Source organism: Diabrotica undecimpunctata, chromosome 3 (assembly GCF_040954645.1).
Source record: "Diabrotica undecimpunctata isolate CICGRU chromosome 3, icDiaUnde3, whole genome shotgun sequence".
NCBI classification, from domain to species: domain Eukaryota; kingdom Metazoa; phylum Arthropoda; class Insecta; order Coleoptera; family Chrysomelidae; genus Diabrotica; species Diabrotica undecimpunctata.
This window is the reverse complement of record NC_092805.1, coordinates 170,346,879-170,366,749: the sequence shown is the minus strand read 5'-3', so window position 1 is coordinate 170,366,749 and position 19,871 is coordinate 170,346,879. Positions and strand designations below refer to the sequence as shown.

Genomic DNA, 19,871 nt, shown 5'->3' with positions numbered 1-19,871 from the left:
CCAACTCTGTTTAATGTCTACAGCGAACACATTATGTGAACGCAAATCAAGAAGAAATGGAAGAAATAATGAGTTGTCTGAAGGAGAAAAGCAAAACGTATGGACTAAAGCTAAATAGGAGTAAGACAAAAATTATGATAGTAGACAGAGCTCGGAATAATCTTCAACACATTACAGAAATTGGGGGATTTGAAGTAGTAAATAGTTTCATATACCTGGGGTCCCTAATAACAAATGACGGAAGGTGTGACAGAGAGATACGTAGAAGGTTGACTATTGCTAGAACAGCTATGATGAAACTGGTAACAATTTGGAAAAATTCTAGCATACACACAAAACTAAGGCTGGTAAGAGCACTCATTTTTCCCATAGCCACATATGCATCCGAATCGTGGACCTTAAATAAAGCGGATAAAAGTAAACCAGACGCTTTTGAAATTGGGTATACCGCCGCATGTTAAGAATATCCTGGATAATCATCACACTAACGTATCGATATTACAACAACTTAAAGTAAAGGATAGATTGCTTAAACAAATACAACAGAGATATTTGCAGTATTTTGGACACATTGCTAGAAAAACAGGTACGATGGAAAAACTGATAGTCGAGGGTAGAGTTGAAGGAAAGAGACCTAGGGGAAGATCTCCAAGCCGTTGGGTAAATCAAACAAAAATATTGATTAACCAAGGGTTACATGAAGCCGAACAACTAGCCCTTTACAGAGAAGGATGGAGGGAAATCGTGAAAAAACTGTAAAGGCCTGATGGTGTCACCACATCCCAAAAGGGATTAGGACTGAGGAGGAGAAGTCAATTAACGGAAACTAGAACTGAGGCTTGCCTCCATACGGGATGTATCTATCTAAAAGGACTAAATTTTGTCGAACGTTCAATTGGCAATTATACAGAGTGTCTAGAAACTCTCTTGACAAACGAAGACCAGAGATTTCTCAGATAATTTTAAGACAATTTAACCCACTTCACCTAGTCCGAAAAGCTCTTTGAAGATGGCGCCTTGTAATTGGTTTTTTTAATACCTCCAGAATTAGAAAAACCGAAACTGGTATGATTATTTACCTTTCAGAGTTAAACTAACACAAAAGAACATGTATCAAAGGTAGATAGTTACAAAAGATTCTTGCAAAAATTCCAAAGTTATTTCTAAATTAGTTGCAAGCATCTTGTATACTTAGCCAGAATTAAGTAAAACATTTTGCAGGAAATGTATTTAATCAGAACCATTTAAACCAAGTAGATACTCCTCAACTAGTCCCTTCCAGACGTTTATGCTAAACCTATGCTGATGTTTAAATTCTTGGAACAACGTAAGGATTGTCACCAATGTACGAATAATAATATGCGTTATTTACATTAAATTTCTCTACATTAAATTAAAGTCTCTTTAATTTTTATTTAATATGAGAGGTATTATTTATAACTACTTTACAATACTTTTTTTAAACATTGTGAGTTTTAAACAATTTTTTATCAATTTTATCCTTTGAGCGCGCACATTTTCAACGAACAAGCAAAAGTAGATACATATTTTAAAATGTTATCTGAAATAAATTTGGAATTACTTTAGATATAGAAATTTATCTTTTTTATTTTTCGTTATCTCAAATTCTATTTATTAATCAGGTGTAGGAAAATAAATGTAGAACCATTTTTGGGTAATTATATTACTAAATTTTTGACTACTTCGTCAATAGTTTTGTTATATACAAATAATGTCATTTCCTTTTAATATAAGTATGCTCAGAAATAAATAAGTAAGAAAGAAAAATAAATAAACAATTAAGGAAGACCCACGGGAAACAAATTAACTAAAAAATTCCTATTAGTAAGGGTCTCAAGCAAAACTGCTGCATAGCACCTGCACTATTCAAAACATATCCGAATAAGGCGCTCTCAGTGTTTAGAAAAAAATGCTGCAATATGGACATTCCAATCGAAGACTAGTGATTGTACACTTTACTGATGGCCAAGCCATTCTAGCTGAAGACGAGAGCGATATTGACTATATGCTTAGAAAACTGGAGGAGGAGTATACCAAGTGGGGCCTTACAAATAACATACAAAAATCATCATCATTTGGCTCTGCAACTCTATGTGTGTCTTGGCCGCGTTTACTATTTCCCTCCATTGTTGTCGATCCTGTGTAGCTATTTCCCATTGCTGTATTCCCATTTTGCGTAGATCACTGGCTACTGCATCCTTCCATCTCTTTCTTGGGCGACCAACTGACCTTCTGCCATCGGGCCTTTCCTAGAATGTAGCATTCATTAGTCTTTCGTCACTCGATCTTAGTACGTCGCCCGCCCATCTTATTCGGTTTGCTTTAATGTAGCGTACTATGTTTTCATCTCCATATACTGTCTGGAGTTCATCATTGTGTCTTCTTCTCCATTCTCCTGTTGTCACTTCTCTGCAAGGTCCATAGATAGTCCGCAGTATCTCTCTTTCCAGTACCAGTAATTTTGTGGTTTCCCGCTGGTTCAGAGTCCATGTCTCGCTTCCATACGTTATTGTAGGACGAATTATTGTCTTGTACACTCTTATTTTTGCTGGTATTAAGAGTATTTTTGATTTAAGTACGGTCATTAATGATTAATATGCCCTGTTTCCTTCAATGATCCTGGCTGCTACGCCCTTTTCATATTTATTTTCAGATGTTAGGATCGCTCCCATGTACTTGAATTCTTTGACGACTTCAAAGTTGTATTCATTGATTGTTACGTTTTGTCTAACCCTTGGTCTTGGGTTCTTTGTAACCACCATGTACTTCGTAACCCATTGGTCTTGTCCTCGTTGAGTATTTAGTTACAGGAGAAAAATCAGAACGCCTACAAATTAAAATGGGAACTATAAAATCAACTGAAACCTTCAAATACTTGGGAGTCCAAATAACATTAAAGGCAGGGAATAACGAAGAAATACATTCTAGGATTGGACAAGCAAGCTCGGCCATTGGACAGCTACACGGACTATTGTGAAATAATCAAATAACAGAAGAAAATAAAAGAAGAATTTATAAAACAATAAAAGAAAGTATTGAGTTGTACGGCGCCAAACGTTGGGAAATCATTCAAAAAAAGAAATCAAAAATGAAGGCAATGAAAATGGACTATTGGACACGATGTTACCGCACAATAATAGATACTATCGAAGACAAAAGATATGAATAATATAACTGGTATGGACACCTGCAGAGAATGCCTGAAAATAGATGGTCAAAAAAGATAAAAAATGGACTCCGTCCATATTATTAGGGATGGGGAATAAGCACCATTAGGGATGGGGATCATTAGGGACGGGGATAACCAACATTCTTAGGAATAGGAATAAGTAGGGATGGGTCACTGCACTTTTAGTTTGAGACGTTGAGATTTGATTTATAATTCAATAAACAAAAATAAACTTACCAGTTCATAGGCGCCTTTGGGATCCCATTTACAAGGCCTAAGGAAAATGGTCAGGTACTCATCAGTATCTTTAAAATTAAGTGATTCGTCATTGTTTAGGTATTCTCTCAACTTCTCTATTCCAGCTTTCATATTTTCTGGAGTCTCTCGTAGTTCCTCCTTGGCGATGGCTTGGGTTTCGTCGTCCAAGGGGCCCTGGTTCAAGGAAAAGGGCGATGCCATCTAGAAGAAAATTTACTTTTAAATAGATGATGCGTATCAATAAGTTAAATATAATTTGCAGACATCGGTTTGAAAATAAATACCTCGATGTGCACCGCCTAAAATGATAGTATGTGTGTTTTATAGTTAGTAGATGCAATAATTGTTCTTTACATACGAAATTAACCTATAATTTTGACAAATCTTAGCCCAATTTCCACTTTTTTTTTTTTTCGTTTTTATTCCATAGATTATACACTTTATAAGACTGTTTCTGTATCAAACTCCGTCTTTCTAAACTTGTAAAAAAACAACGTTTATTTTACTAAATTTTGTAAAAAACACTCAGTATATAAATTTAATTTTTGTACTAAAAAAATTCCCGTTATATTACTCAGAGAAGTTTACCTACCCGCTGTAACCCCTTTAAAACATTTTATAGAAATATATCTCGTTAGTTTAAAGGTCTGTTTATTAAATATTATCCTGAAGATGTTATTGAAATGCCGCCAAAAGTTCCGTTGCAGTTTTTATTTGAAAATCTAAGTAATCTATGATATCGTTAAAACCACCCAAGAATTCTAATATTTTCAGTCAAACTCGGAAAAGGTATTTTGCCCAGACATTTTTTTTGTGTCTGTAATAAGGCACACTTGATCAATTCTATTCTACCTTCCGTTGTGCAACAAGATTTAAAGATGTTCTACATGTGTTTCGAGGCCCCTGTCAAGAGTAAGATCATATTTTGTCGTTTTTTGTTTCCTTATATTAATTTTATCTTTTGTTTTTCGCATATTTGGCTTTTTTTCCCATCTGATTATGGTCATGTTAGGAGTCCAAGTTTATCCCATTCCTAAGTTCCTACCAATTCAGAAGCCATCTTTGTCCCAGTTTATCCTGATTGAGAATTCAAGCTTCTTCCCGTTTAGAGGAGACCTTTATCCTAATATGGAGGTCACTCAAAGCATAATATGGAACCCTTCCTTTGCAATTTTCATCCATCTAGCGCTCTTTAGCTTCCTTGTATCTTGTATCTGCGTTTATACTAGTTTCTTCTATGAGCTTTATAATATCTGGTGTCATTCAGTCTGTTTTGGCACTTGGTTCTTTTCTACCCACAAACGTTTCGCCAGCGTTAAGAACTGCCGCCTTCATTTCGTTCCAGGCACTGTTAATTGTTAAACTCAATTGAGTTACAGGATGTAATTTAATATTTAAAATCTCGTTTTATATTATTATAGTGCAAGAAGTAGTTTCCACCTTCATCCCTCTCTCCAAAAAAGCAAATGCCACCAGATGCTCTCCAGAAGTTTAATGAGCCATGCACTTAAAATCCTTCTTTCTGTTATTCAGTCTCGCATATATAGAAAACTTAAAGAAAACATTAGCAGTGTTCAGTTTGGGTTTAGAAGCGGACTGGGAACGCGAGAGGCCCTATTTTCCATACAAGTATTGATACAAAGAGCTCGAGACGTAAATGCAACATCAAAAATTATTTCAGATACTGAAAGAATCTAGTATTGATGACAAAGATTAACGCCTAAATTAAAATTTATACTTACAGCAAAGGCCAACTGTACGAGTAGACAACGAAACCTCACAAGAATTCATGATAAAACAAGGAGTACGTCAGTGCTGCATTTTATCACCGACGTTGTTCAAAACGTACTCGGAAATGCTGTTCAGGGAGCTATTGATGGTTTGAGAGAAGGTATAAAAATCAATGGAGAAATCATAAACAATTTAAGGTATGCGGACGAGACGGTTTTGATTGCTGATAATGCGGAGGATCTGCAAACATTAATAGACCGTGTAGTGGAAGCCTGTGACAGATACGGCATGAAATTAAACTGTAAGAAGACCAAAATTCTTGTAGTAAGTAAAAACGACGTAAAACAATACCAATTCACTGCTAATAATGAACTCACAGAAAATAAGATGTCGTATAGAAAAGGTGAGAGTCAGGAAGATTTTATGTAATATGCACCTGAACATTGATATAAGAACACTAGTCTTGAGATGCTATGTATTTTCTATCCTGCTATATGGAGTGGAAGCCTGGACCTTAACGGAGGCAACATCCAAACGATTAGAAGCCTTCGAAATGTGGTGCTACCGCCGCATGCTCATAATTTCCTATATCCATCATGTTACAAACAACACCGGGATCCAACGTAATAAAGATCTGGAAATTATGCATATCGTGAAAATCAGAAAGATGACATACTTAGGGCATGTGATGCGCAATGAGAAGTATCAACTAATTCAACTAATTTTACAAAGCAAGATAGAAGGCAAAAGATCTCAAGGACGCAGAAGGACATCGTGGTTGTAGAACATCAGACAATGGGCAGGAATGAATACCATATATCTATTTAGAGCAGCTGTCAACAAAGTTGTATGGACCAACGTGATTGCCAACATCCACATAGGATAGGCGATAAAAGAAGAAGAAGAATGAAGTAGTACTAGTCAACTAGTATTTTTAGTAGTCTATTAAATTTACACATAAGGTTTTTATACTGAATCTTAACGAAGACTTAGATCACATCCGGGAACAAGACTGAGCAGATTTTTTTCCTCGAATGCCCTTCCAATTATGTTAAGTTCTATATATCTGGTTGCTAGATGAATGACTTCTATGCAGACAAACTGGTGTTATGTAGTTTAATCAATGGTTTTCAGTGGTTGAACGAATTTATCTAAATCAAAACTAATAAAACGATATCAAATTCGTATCTCAAATACAATATTTTAACCTCTTTACATTTTAACAGCATTAATAATAAGTAATATAGAACAAAAGCATAGTTAAATCGAAACAATGTCGTGATTCACATTATTAGGATATATAGATATATATTAATAAGATAAAAACAATATACTTTATCTTTTATCCCGAAATAAACGATTATGGGTCAACAATTTTGAACTTAAAACGATAAAGTGGACGATAATAATTAGAAACTGGGCACCACAGTTTGTTTCGTAAATCCATCAACTTTCTGTTTTGTTGCTTACTCTATCAACTAAGCTGTTTTTGAAAGTACATGATAAAAAAGATATATTACGTAAATGTTTGCATCTAGACCCTTATCAGAATATAGGCTTTGCTCGGAAAATGATTGACTTATAAAAATAAACTAATTGTCTACAAGCCCATGGGAGATCTTTATTGGGTCATTTGACCCACCATGAATCACATATAAAACAATATTATAACATGTAATAACAACTTTAGAAACTATGACGTCAATTCTTATCAGTATGTATCGATATTTTTCCTTATTTTGCTTATGCTTATTATGCCTAAGTACCTTTGTGCTCTTTAATTTTAAACAATAAAAATGCTGTTATGATCAATTTCCTTTCACCGTTAGTTAAGAAACTTCTTACCATATGACCGAGATTTTGCAGAAATTGAAGAAAAGAAGCGTAAGAAAGAGATTTTGTATTTGCCCGAAGAATGGTAAAAAGCACAAGCGAATCGATTGCGATCTACTAAATACCCCTAGAGTCTACTGTTTGACAAGATGATGATTTTTTCACAGATTGGCTGGAGTATTATATTTACTGATGTTGGAAAAGCATTTGATGCGAAAAGTTCTGTGGTGAGCGCTCAGTAAGAGACTAGTTTCTGGTGAATATACAGACTATTAGGCTGTGAGAGAGACTGATAAATTTCATGTGAAGATATAGGTGCTTACTCTATATTTATTCTCGGTAGTTTTGGATAAAAAAAACAACAAAATTACAGGTTGATATTTCCTGGTGCCTATTGTATGCTGATCATGTAGTGTTAGTAGTAAATACTGAAGGAGATTTAGAACAAAAACTGAAACAATGGAAAAAAGCTGTTGAGAAAAAAGGTTTAAAACTTAGTAGGACAAAAAGAGAGTATTTGGAATATGCATTTAAAGATGGAGTTACTACAAATAAAATGATAACTTTGGATGGTGAAATGATTGTAAATAAATAATAGTCTTAATTATATAGTATTGGTATTATTGGTACTATAGCGCAATGGAGAAATAGATGGGGATGTATGCAGTAGAATTAGAGCGCGATATGTCAAAAGAGCAATGCTGTATTTTGTGATAAAAAGGATAAAATTAAAGATTGTGCAGTTACAAATAAAAAGAACGATAAACGCATGTCCAAAGATTTAACATAAGAGCAAAAGAATTTAATATGACATCTCATCTCAGAAAACTAAGAACGATAGCAAAGAACCAACAAGATGTAAAATAGAAATTAATGGCATCAGTATTGAACAAGTCATGGAAATAAAATACCTATAAATTACACTGTCCAGCTATGGAGATCTGGATAAAGAAGTGAAAGATTAAGTACAAAAAATAAATGGACTGGCAGGATGCCTTAATAACACTATATGGCGAAACAGACACATTAACACTGAGGTGAAGACAAGAATTTATAAAGCCAGTGTAAGACCAATAATGACATATGCCTCAGAAATAAAACCCCACATAGCTACAACGCAAAGGCTACTGGAAACGGCAGAGATGAGGGTACTGAGAAGAATTAAAAGACGTGAAGACATTAGAAGAAAATGTAACATACAGTGTATAAATGAACGGATATAAAATAGAAAAAAAGAATGGAATAACCACGTAAGCAGAATGGAGGAGACCCGTGTCGTCAATATAGCAAGAGATAAGTCACCAATCGGCAGAAAGTATCGAACGACCGCGCAAAAGATGTAGAGACAATCTTCCATAGAGGTATTAATCCGCCAATGAACAAGCAAAATTGCTTATAAAGCTTATATTGCTTAAAAAAAATAGATAAACTTAAGGATTGGATATATTATGGGAAGACTAGGGGTGGCACCCATTGATGTCGTTAAATGGGTAGCAGTCCAAAAAATAATCACTAAATGCGAAGAACTGGTGAGTTGCAAGTTCCTAAAAGCAGTAAACGAGGGATATTAAAGAAATCATGCTGGAAAATGTTGTCTATGAAGGGGTTGATATAATTGTATCTATATTTGAGGACTATAGTGTCAAAGTAAGTTGTTTAATTTTATAAACGTGTTTTTCCGTTAGGCATGTTCCTCTAAGTATATGGAGTTTCTTAATATTGTTCTGAAGCTATTTTCTTGTGTTAAAGTAATTACTATTTAAATGGGAATAAGCCACAATTAAAGTAAGTAATTGACGTTTCATATGTTAGAGTGTTGAAGATGTTGAGGACGTATTTTGGGTAAGTGTATCACAATTATATCATATCATAAATCCTATTGATGACTATATTTCTAAATTAGAGTCAGATAAGCCTCGACTAAGTCAGATAACTGAGTGTTTTTTTTTAACTTAGAAAATCATATGGACAAAGAACTATCTTCAAGTCCATTATGGAACCAAGAAGAAAAAGCAATAAAAATGTTTGTCTCTAAACGGAAACAAATGGCAATACATTCAATTCATTTGGCAGCGAATATATTGGATCCTAAGTTGAATGGTGTTTATTTAAGCAGAGAAGAACAAGTTGAGGGATTCACTCATGTTTGTATTTTGAGAACGATTTCCGAGGTGGAAATTGAAACGTTAATAAACTTACTTTATCCTTTAATTGTGGCTTATTCCCATTTAAATAGTAATTAAGTATATGGAGGTTTCAGTGAAAAATCCAGTAAACTACTCGTTCTTTGTGCTCTTTTTACTGGACACCCCTTTTAACTAACGATATTAGTTGTAGTTCCGGAAAAAAAGATACTAATATTAATTCCAGAAAATAGTAACGTGGTGATCAATTTCCAAGCTAACTTCACCAACGTACTGATGAAAACCACAAAGTTTGAAATCCGTAGTTTCTATTTCCTTTCTTTTTATGCACCTTCTATTCTGCATCTATTGTGCGTATCCAAAAAAGTATTTTTTTTTGCTTAATTAATGGCTTTGGATAACTTGATCCATTCAGCCACGATAATGTATTTGACTACTTGAATTTGTTAATGATGTATTGACCTATTGCATTTGTTAACAAAATAGTACTTCGCATAGAGGTAGATTAAAAATATAATGGAAACGTCAGTAACACAAGAATCAGTAGATTGATAAAAAAACCATACATTCATTCGTTTCATTCAGTGCCCTAACCAACTTAAAATAAATATTTAGAACCAAGGTGCCTTTTGGCACCTTTTGACTTTTCCCGCTAAGGTGCCTTTCATAGCGACTTTATGACAACACAAGACAGGCAACGGCTAGGAGGTAACTATATAACATAAGGATAGACAGAGGGAACAAAGCTAGATTTATACATTCACATTACACATTCCATCCTAAATTTTTCTTTTAGTCCTTTTTAAATATTCCCAAAAAATTTGGTTAAACCTAATATTATGACGAGAGATATATAAAATGGAAGATTGACACTGAGGAAGAGGTATTTGTTCTTTTATCAGATTTTCCAATAGATACTTAATAGCAGCATCATTATATATGCACCCGAACATCCAATGTTTGATATCGTCAGTGTTACCATTACAATCACAACGTTAGGTTTCACTTAAATTAAATCTATGAAGATAGGCTTTCACAGTGGCATGATTAACAAGGCATCTAACAAACATTGAATATACTGTTCTACTGGGATGACTTCTTGCCGCAAAAGGCACAGTAGGTAAAACAGGGTGAATTTTTGTATAAAGGTTGTTACTTCTGTTACAAAAAGCATTCCATTCAATTTCCCAGTTTTCTTTTAATTCTTGTTTACGCAGCGAAACTAAATCACTTCTATTGAACCAACTAATTTCTAATCCTTTTGAAGCCGCTTCTTTAGCAAAATAATCTGCTTTGGTGTTACCCGAGATACCAGCATGTCCTTTTACCCAAATGAAAGAGACTGAATTATTTCTTTCAAGTAGCTTTAGTTGATTTTCTAAAATTTTGTCGATAATACTGTTTTTGTATAAATGCTTATTCGAATTATCTAAAGCAGACAACGCAGATTTTGAATCCGACATGATTACTATTTGTTGATCAGACATTCTTTTCTCGATAGTCCATTCAAGAGCTTGATATATTGCATACAGTTTTGCTGAATAAATGGAACATTGTTGGTTTAATTTAAACATAATATGTTCTTGATTGTTTTGGATATATACCGCACAACCAACTCCCAAAATGGATTTTGACCCATCTGTGAAAATCCTATATGGCTTATCAAATTTGGCAAGTTGTTTCTGAAGTTGAATGGCGTTGTTATCATCAAAAGTAGGGAAATAAACTTTGGTTTGGGAATAAAGAATATTGAAATTAGATTGGAAGAAATTAGTTTCAGCTGGGATTTCTAAATAGGAAGAAACATTAGGAAATGCTATAGCCAAAAGAGTATTTTCTGTTAATTTAAGTTGTTTTTTCGTTTTGCTTTTCCAATAACAATGTAAAATTAGAATACTGAATTAAAATTCTTTGTTTATACCTAACAAAAATTTCATTTACAAAAACAAGACAAATTTTTAAAAATGAAGAAAACAATGAGATTAAAGACCAATCAAATAATTTTTTTTTAATATTTAGTATAAATAATAATCAAAAAGCCAGTAATTGTTTATGTCGCAGCACTCACCTTTGTTATTGTTCCTTGCACTTTTCACCGTTAACAAAGGGATTAATATTATAAACAAATATGACTTGTTCCGGAGGACACAAACATACAGAGTGTTTTTGTTGGAGGAGATACCGGCTTTTAGTAGATTCTTTATCTACTGGATAAGACAGTTATTCGTAAGAATCAAAGTTCATGATTCAGTTTCATATAGATATAATATTGATATTATTAACATAGGCGTGCGAGAAACATTGTAACGAATTTGTTGTTTTTTGGACTTTTTAATTAAGTTCAAACAATGTAAAGGTTTTTTCTGAATTTTTATAGGTTATGTACTAATGAACACGAATTTTAATTAAAATATGTAAATTTAATGAAATTTTTTTTCCAACCCAAGACATTTTTAGTTTATTATCAAATAAAAGCAGTAGAAAAAATATTAAACAATATTTTAAATAAGTAGAGGAGACGAAAAAGTTAAGAAATCATTAAAAAATATTTAAATCCACAACTAGGGACATACAGATTAACGGTATTAACGACGAAGATTGGATAGAAAAAATGTTTTGGGCACGCTTTGAAAGGGGCGATTATAGGAGTTTTCTCGGCCTCTCTAAAGATGGCAGAAAGAATTTTATGGCATGTGGACGCGGTTCATCCATAACTTGTTCGGCGTTAAAATCGTGTATTTACCTACAGTTTTTGCAAGTATTTTAGGAGCGGTACCTTTTCTTGGGACTTACTTGGCGTATATACCGGCCGGATCTTTGGTTAGCTCAAGATATAGGAATAGAGGCCATAATCTTTGCTGGAGTACAGTTTTTACCCACCTCTGTTGTTGACACTACCATTTACAAAGAAATAAAAGGGGGTGGTCATCCCTACTTAACCAGTTTAGCTATAGCAGGTGGCATATTTTGTTTAGGAATGGAAGGGGCTATTATAGGCCCGATGCTGTTGTGTGGACTGTATGTAACTATAGACTTATCTTCCACGTTATTCAAAGAAACGCCTTCTGACGATATAATTTTAATTCTGGGTTTGTTTCTATTCTTTTTCCAGATGTCAGTTATTTATTTATAAATTTGTTTCAAAAGATAGTCGCCGCCATGTTTAAAGATTACCAGACCCAGGTACTTTGAAATATTGTTAATTTTAAAGTGGCTCCTATGAAAAAATTGTATTCAGAATTGCACCATATAGGAGACTTTAATGCAGGAATTGGAGCAGGTAGAGATGAAAATATAGTAGGACAGTTCGAATTAGAAACTAAAAACGAAAGAGGAGAAAGGCTCATAGAAATCTGTCAAGAAAATAATATGGTAATTGCCAATACTTGGTTTCAGCTTCTTAAGAGAAGACTATATACATGGACATCTCCTTCACATACAGTAAACCACATTGTCAGAAATCAAACAGGTTTTATATTAAGATCAGATACTCAGTAAACAGCAGATATAAAAACCCTAAAACCTCAGTTAAAATATCCTGAAGGAGATGTTAACTCAGACCATAAACCGTTAGTTGCTGTCATGAAAATAAAATTAAAAATAATTGTAAATGAAAAAATAAAAAACGAATTAAAAAATAATGTGAATGTTAACCATCTCAAGAAAGTTTGATACAACACCGGTCATAGAAGTCAGAGGCTAAAAAACAATGGATGCCAAAAGAAATACTACTACAAAAGGAAGAAAAAAGGAAATATAAAGGAAAAGTTCTACAAAAGTATAAAGAGATACAATAATATAAGAGAGTAAAAAATTAAAACATCTAAGGAAATGTATGTGATGAAACAATGTTAATGGGTAGAAGAATTATAAACAAAATATGATATGAGAAATATCCACAAAAAAATAAAAGAAGTGACCGAATGGGTCAAAGAAATCAACAACGACATATAAAAGACAAGAAAAGAGTACTGGTAACATATTTACCCAAGAAATTAAGAAGAGAGGAGTAGAACGTTAGAGAACTTTTCCAGGGTACTCGAGGAGAACTATTTGCCATCAACAAAGTGATTTAGCGATGTCGTAGTGTAAACGTCGACCTACACTTGTGCTTTTTTTGTACACACGAAAAAGCTTTTGATAGAATAAAACATGAAAAACTAATATCAATACTTATGAATAAGCTCATTGACTGTAAAATCATAAAGATAATCACATCATCACCATCAAACAATATGTTGGAACCAAATTGCCATAGTTCAAATTGATGGGCAAAAGTCAGAAGAAATGAAGATCTGTAGAGGGATGCGTTTTATCGCCACTTTTGTTTAACTTCTGTAATCTACTCTAGGAAGAAGGAAACTGACTCTTGTGCGGTTTCGTTCTTTTCAAGTATATAAACATATTTTGGTTCTTCCTCCTAATTTCCATTAAGCTTCTTCTTCCCGTGTCATATCCTCATTAGACGTTGGGAATTTTGGCCCACATAAGTTTGTTTACAGTAATTCTAAAAAGTTCTAAGGATATTTTAAACGCCCACTGTCTCAGATTTTTCATACAAGAGATTCGTCATTTACTCGGTTCCCTGTTTCTTTTTAATTTACCCTTATTTTCTTACTAATTGTTTCCATAAGAACCTAAGCTTTTGCTCCATGCAGGAGAGTTAAAAATATTTAACAGATAAGTACTCGAAGTTTAAACATTATATTATTATTGCCCAAATTGCAAAGACCAGCAGATTAAACACCGTTAAGTAGATGAATAAAAAATAATTCGTCCATATGTTTATTGTTGTGTCACTGATTATAGAGCTATTCTTATCTTTACAGGATATTATTCTGAGTTTAAACTGTTTTTTACAAATATTTATTTGTTGGTAGAATTTTTGTAGGTCTATTCTATTGCGATGATTGTGATTGTTATCTCATTTCTTCTTTCTTTTTAAAATTCTCTTCTCTACTCGCCCAAAACTTCTAAGCCCCTTCCAAGGCCAATCGCTTTGTAAACTTCATATATAACCTTCAAATGAAAGGCAGAATTTACAAATCATTAGACCAATAACTCCATATGCCAAGGAAACACGACCTGATACAGAGAGGACAAAAATAATACTAGAAACAGCAGTGATGAAAATGCCGAGAAAAATTGATAGTAAAACACTAAGGGAGAGATCTAGAAGTACAGATATACGACATAGATGCAAGGTGGAGAACATCAAGAACTGGTTAATAAAGAGAAGAGTAGAATGGAACGATGATATAAGCTAAATGACAACAAATAAAGATGGCAAGAGAATAAGACTAAGAAGAGAAAACAAAAAGAGCACAAAAAGAGAATAAGAATAAGAGGAAGAAATTTGCTTAATAGTTTTATTCGTAAAGTCATGTAGACAGACTTTGATTGATGACCTTAAGTACCATCCATCCTGCTAAAATGTGAATCTCACTGTAACGGTTCGCTGTAAATCTCGTAAGTTTTCCGAATATACTCCTTTAAGTTTTCTTTTCACAGATTGGTTACGTAGTTCTCATATTAGATGATTTTTATCATTATCTTTAATGCAGTATCAGTAAAGTGGACCAATTATCATTCTGAGTATTTCGTGGAGAATGGTTTACGCAAGTTTTCATCAAGATACAATTTACTTTTTGCTTTAATGGAAATAGGAGTATCATATGTAATTACTGGTGGATAAATACTTCTTTTTGTTGTAAATGTTACATGCGCTGATTTAACTGGGGTTACCTTTATTTTCCATTTCTCTAATCACTCTTAAAATAGATTGAGATGATCCTGAAATTTTTCTGTAGCTCTCTCAGGATTAGCGCCTGAAGACAAAATTGCAGTGCCATCTCTAGTAAAGTATAGATAAAGGAGTGGTCCAAGCAGACTGCCCTGTGGTGTACTTGCCACTCATTTATGGTAAACAAATAATTCATCATCGACTTTGACTTGAAAGTAATATGATTTTATGTATTTATATTTGTAGATATAAACGTAAAGAAAATTTACATGTGAGACAACATATGAATTGATGTTATTGAAAAACTAATCGTCTCTATGCAATTTTATTGTCCTCAAATAAACAATATACAAATTGTTGAGTTCTCTGTACCCTTTTTGTTATTCTTAGACCATTAGAAGTAATTCCAAAGGTTAAAATCAATAAGATAAAGTCGATTAAAATAAACCGCTTTAGATTTTATGCTAAAATAGGTTAATTTTTCAATTCTAGAAATACACTTTTGTAATCATCACTATAATTAAATTACCAGGTATAATCTTGTCATTTAAACAAAATAAAAAACAAAAAAATGATGAAATAATCGTTAATAACTCGAGCAAATAGACTTATAAGGATTTCTTAATCATAATAATGCAATTGCAGTATTTATTAAATATAAAAAGATTGCTTTTTGTAATTAACTAATTTATTTTTTCTGTATATTAGGTATACTAGAATGCCAGAAGACAATTTAATCAGAGGTGGAAAAATCATTTAAGTTTCAGTTGAAGTTCTTGTTATTATGCAATAAAGAAATCCAACATAGTGAACGTATACAGGGTGTAACAAAAAGGATGTAATACAAAAACGTATACAGCTTACATGATTGTATTCCTTAGTTGTTGTTCGTTCATAATTGGTACGGAATATACGTACCCTTTCATAAAATCTCAAAAGCAAAAGTCAATTGAGTTAAGATCTGCACCTCTGGGTGGCGAAGAAATAATTGCTGCGAGATTAACCTCGTCTAAGTAATCTGGTAATACGTTTTGTAGAAATTGTTGATAATTTTCACCGTTTAAATTATTTGGAAGAATTACTGGCCTTATTGGGTAATTATTCACAATTCGTGCCCAAACATTGACTTTAAAATTTCTTTGATGATGAGAGACTTTTTTGCGTGGGGGTTTTCTTTGGCCCAGGTGTGCGTGGTATGATGGTTCGTAATGCCATTTCTGTTAAAGGTAGCTTCGTCGGTAAACAGAAGATGATTAATAAAATTGATATTTTGTGTGTTTTCCGATAAAAACCAATAGCAAAACCCCATTCTTTTAGGATAACCTTCATCCAGTAATTCTTGAACGGTTGTTAAGTGCTAAAGATGAAACTGCTGTTTCTCAAATCATTATGTGAAAACATCTAATTGAGCCGCTACTACTCTGGTACTGCTACCAGGGATTTCTTCAATTGCTTGCAAAATCTCTTCATCGTTTGTATCTACTTTTGGTCGACCATTATTACCAATGAGTTGCGGTTGCAATGTGCCTGTCTCTCCTAAACGACGATCAATGGAAAGAAATAAACTGACAATATGTATTGTTAATGCTACTATTTAATACATACTAACCATAGTAGCAAATGTTATATAGCCGACTAGAGAAATTTTAAAGCATAATAAAAAAGTAGCTCAATTTCGATAAAAACTGGCTTATCGAAAAGTACTAGGAAACCCAAAACTTTTAAAAAAGATTGTGTTTAACTAATGGTACCACAATAATAACTTAATTGGAACGTACACAAACATTTGGGGGGGTTTAAGGGAACAAAACCCTCATAAAATTTTTATGGAGTGTACAAATTTCACTGTTTTTTTAATATTCCTGCCATAAGAAAGCCACATATCCATTTCAAAATAAAATTTTCAACAGTTTTCGATATATTAAAAAAATCGGTTTTAATTTTTGTAACTTCAAAGGCCTGTAACTTTTTTTATGTGCACATTTGTATTAAAGTAAGTTAGGTTCAATCGAAATATTTTTGGTCCCAGAATATGTGATTTAATTTATGACCTACCTTTTTGTTACACCCTGTATAATTTACTCCATATCTATCTATATAACCCATTATCTCTTCGGCTATTATTAATACACTCCAAACTATATTTACTTATTAGTGACTCTGAGTTTGGTTTCTGTAACGATGTGGTTGTAAGGAGAGCAATTTTCTGTAGATTTGACATTAAGCCTAAAAATACTATCACATTATCCATTGCCCTATACTATGAAACTGAATCATGGACGCTGAAAAGACGATGTAGTAGAGAAGAATTTTTAAGGTCTCACGTGTGGATCACTTTACGAAAGTTAAAGTGCTAAGAAGAATGAAGAAAGAAAAAGTTGAAAGGACAATAAAAGAAAGATATTTGTAATCTCTGAGTCACTAAATATATATTGATATATATTGTTGAACACAAAAGACAACCCAGAAGATATGTGGAAAGGTTTCAGAAATGCCATAGAAACCTCTTTAGAAAGAACCAGAACAGCAAAAAGATCATCTAGAGAAAACACTGGATGATAGACAGAAGGAGCTGCAACTTCTCGAAGAGCAAAGGAGATCAAATCTCTCATATATCAAAACGACAGCAACAAAAACGAATTAGCAAAGTTAAATAGAGAAATTAAAGAGCATGTAGGGATGATAAAAATAAACATATAAATGAAGAATGGGAAGAACTAGAGAGACATGCAAACCGGTATGAATCCCATGAGTTATATAAAAAAGTCCGATATCTATCCAGGGAATTTAAACCAATCACACAAACAATAATGAATCAAAACCAACATTATAAATGACGAGAAAGGGATTGCGGAGGTATGGAGAAAATATTGTCAAAGTCTATATGCAGATGATCCCCAGAATGCAAATCACGACGAGTTCACTGCAGAGAGAAAACCAAACATTCTAAAGTCAGAGGTAGAAAAAGCAATCAAAAAGTTAAAAAATAGAAAATCTTCTAGCGCAGACCAGATCATCGTAGAAGTTTTAAAAGAGACTGTAGATGTTTTAGTAAATGTTATGCATATAAGCCCAACGACTGGACGACATCCACTTTCATCCCTATATTCAAAAAAGGAACTCCGCTAGATTGCAGCAACTACAGAAGAGTAACCCTAATATCCCATGCAAGCAAGGTTAAACTTCATGTAATACATGAAAGACGAAAAGCTTTTCAGACAGCTAATCGAAAAAACTCGTGAATTCAATACTCCTATGCTTATGTGCTTTATGGATTACACAAAGGCCTTCGATAAAGTCAAATGGCAGCAGCTATGGTCCATACTAGCGGAAATGGGAACACCCCACCACTTATTTAAACTAATTAGAAGTCTATATGAAAATAATAAGTGCAGAGTAAAAATAAACAACACCCATTCCGATCATTTCAAAACAGACTCAGGTGTCAGGCAGGGATGCATAATCTCGCCAACTCTGTTTAATATCCACAGCGAACACATTATGCAAAAGGTACTAGACGGATTCTTCTTCTTCATGTACCATGTCCTTTCAGAACGTTGGTTACCATCATAGCTATCTTAATTTTATTCACTGCCACCCTAAATAGTATGCTTGTATCAACAATATAAGAATCTCGCAAGTTCTTCAACCATGAGGTTCTTCTTCGTCCTGGGCTGCGTTTGCCTGCTATTTTTCCTTGCATGATGTTTTGTAGCAACCTATATTTGGGACCTCTCATTACAGGTCCGAAATATGAAGGGTGAAATATGAAGAATAAACTAGACGAATGGAAGGGTGGAATATCAGTAAGAGGTCAAAAAATCAGTAACTGGTGATATGCTGATGACACTTTAATAATCGCGGCAAATCAAGAAGAAATGGAAGACATAATGAGATGTCTGGAGGAGAAAAGCAAAACATATGGACTAAAGCTAAATAGGAGTAAGACAAAGATCATGATAGTAGACAGAGCTCGAAATAATCTTCAACACATTAAAGAAATTGGAAGCTTTGAAGTAGTAAATAATTTCATATACCTGGGGTCCCTAATAACAAATAACGGAGGGTGTGACAGAGAGATACGTAGAAGATTGACTATTGCTAGAACAGCTATGATGAAACTGTTAACAATTTGGAAAAATTCTAGCATACTAATACACACAAAACTAAGGCTGGTAAGGGCACCCATTTTTCCCATAGCCACATATGCATCCGAAACGTGGACCTTAAAGAAAGCGGATAAAAATAAACTATTATAGACGCTTTTGAAATGTGGGTATACCGCCGCATGTTAAGAATATCCTGGATTGATCATCGCACTAACGTATCGATATTAGTAACAACTCAAAGTAAAGGATAGAGTGCTTAAACAAATACAACAGAGATATTTGCAATATTTAGAACATATTGCTAGAAGAACAGGTACGATGGAAAAACTGATAGTCGAGGATAGAATTGAAGGAAAGAGACCTAGGGGAAGCCGTTGGGTAGATCAAACAAAAATATTGGTTAACCAAAGGTTACTTGGATTATTTGGAATTAAAACTCTTTTGTTCTTTATGTCAGGAGAAAACTATAATATAATTTTGAATAAAAATAATCAAAAGACGATGTTACAAGTTATTGACTTACAGATTAAGAGTACTTTAAACATTTTCATATTCGTTCAAAACAGTACTGCCAATATCACTTGGGTATATAATTAGTTATTAAAAACAAAAAAAAAGCAAACATAAAAACCAAGTAACACAGTTAACGCGCAATAGAATTAGTTGATTTTATACACGTTAATTTTAGTTGAGTGTGACACATTTCCAAAAACAATATTTTTTATAATTACTTTTTTGCTTCAAACCACTAACATTTAAGTAATTAAAATGATGCCCAGTTTTAAAATGATGGTCAACTGCAGCACACGTATTTTTCTTTTTTGCACAGTCACTTTTGTGTTGTGTTATTCTCTGTTTGAGCG

General features: G+C 33.4%; 1 protein-coding gene across 2 annotated transcripts in view; it reads right to left on the bottom strand.

Annotated features, from left to right (window-relative positions):
• LOC140437803 (clavesin-2) overlaps positions 1–19,871 on the bottom strand; it is a 63,409-nt gene that overhangs the window by 30,463 nt on the left and 13,075 nt on the right. Inside the window, exons 1-2 of one of the 2 annotated variants that reach the window (XM_072527550.1) lie at positions 11,225–11,385; positions 3,428–3,649 (exon numbers count right to left, since the gene is read on the bottom strand). In XM_072527550.1, the coding sequence (XP_072383651.1) occupies positions 3,428–3,649 (222 nt within the window). In that variant the 5' untranslated portion in view covers positions 11,225–11,385. Of the gene's footprint in view, positions 1–3,427; positions 3,650–11,224; positions 11,386–19,871 lie in introns of those variants that run through there. The other variant, XM_072527551.1, reaches the window with a different exon arrangement.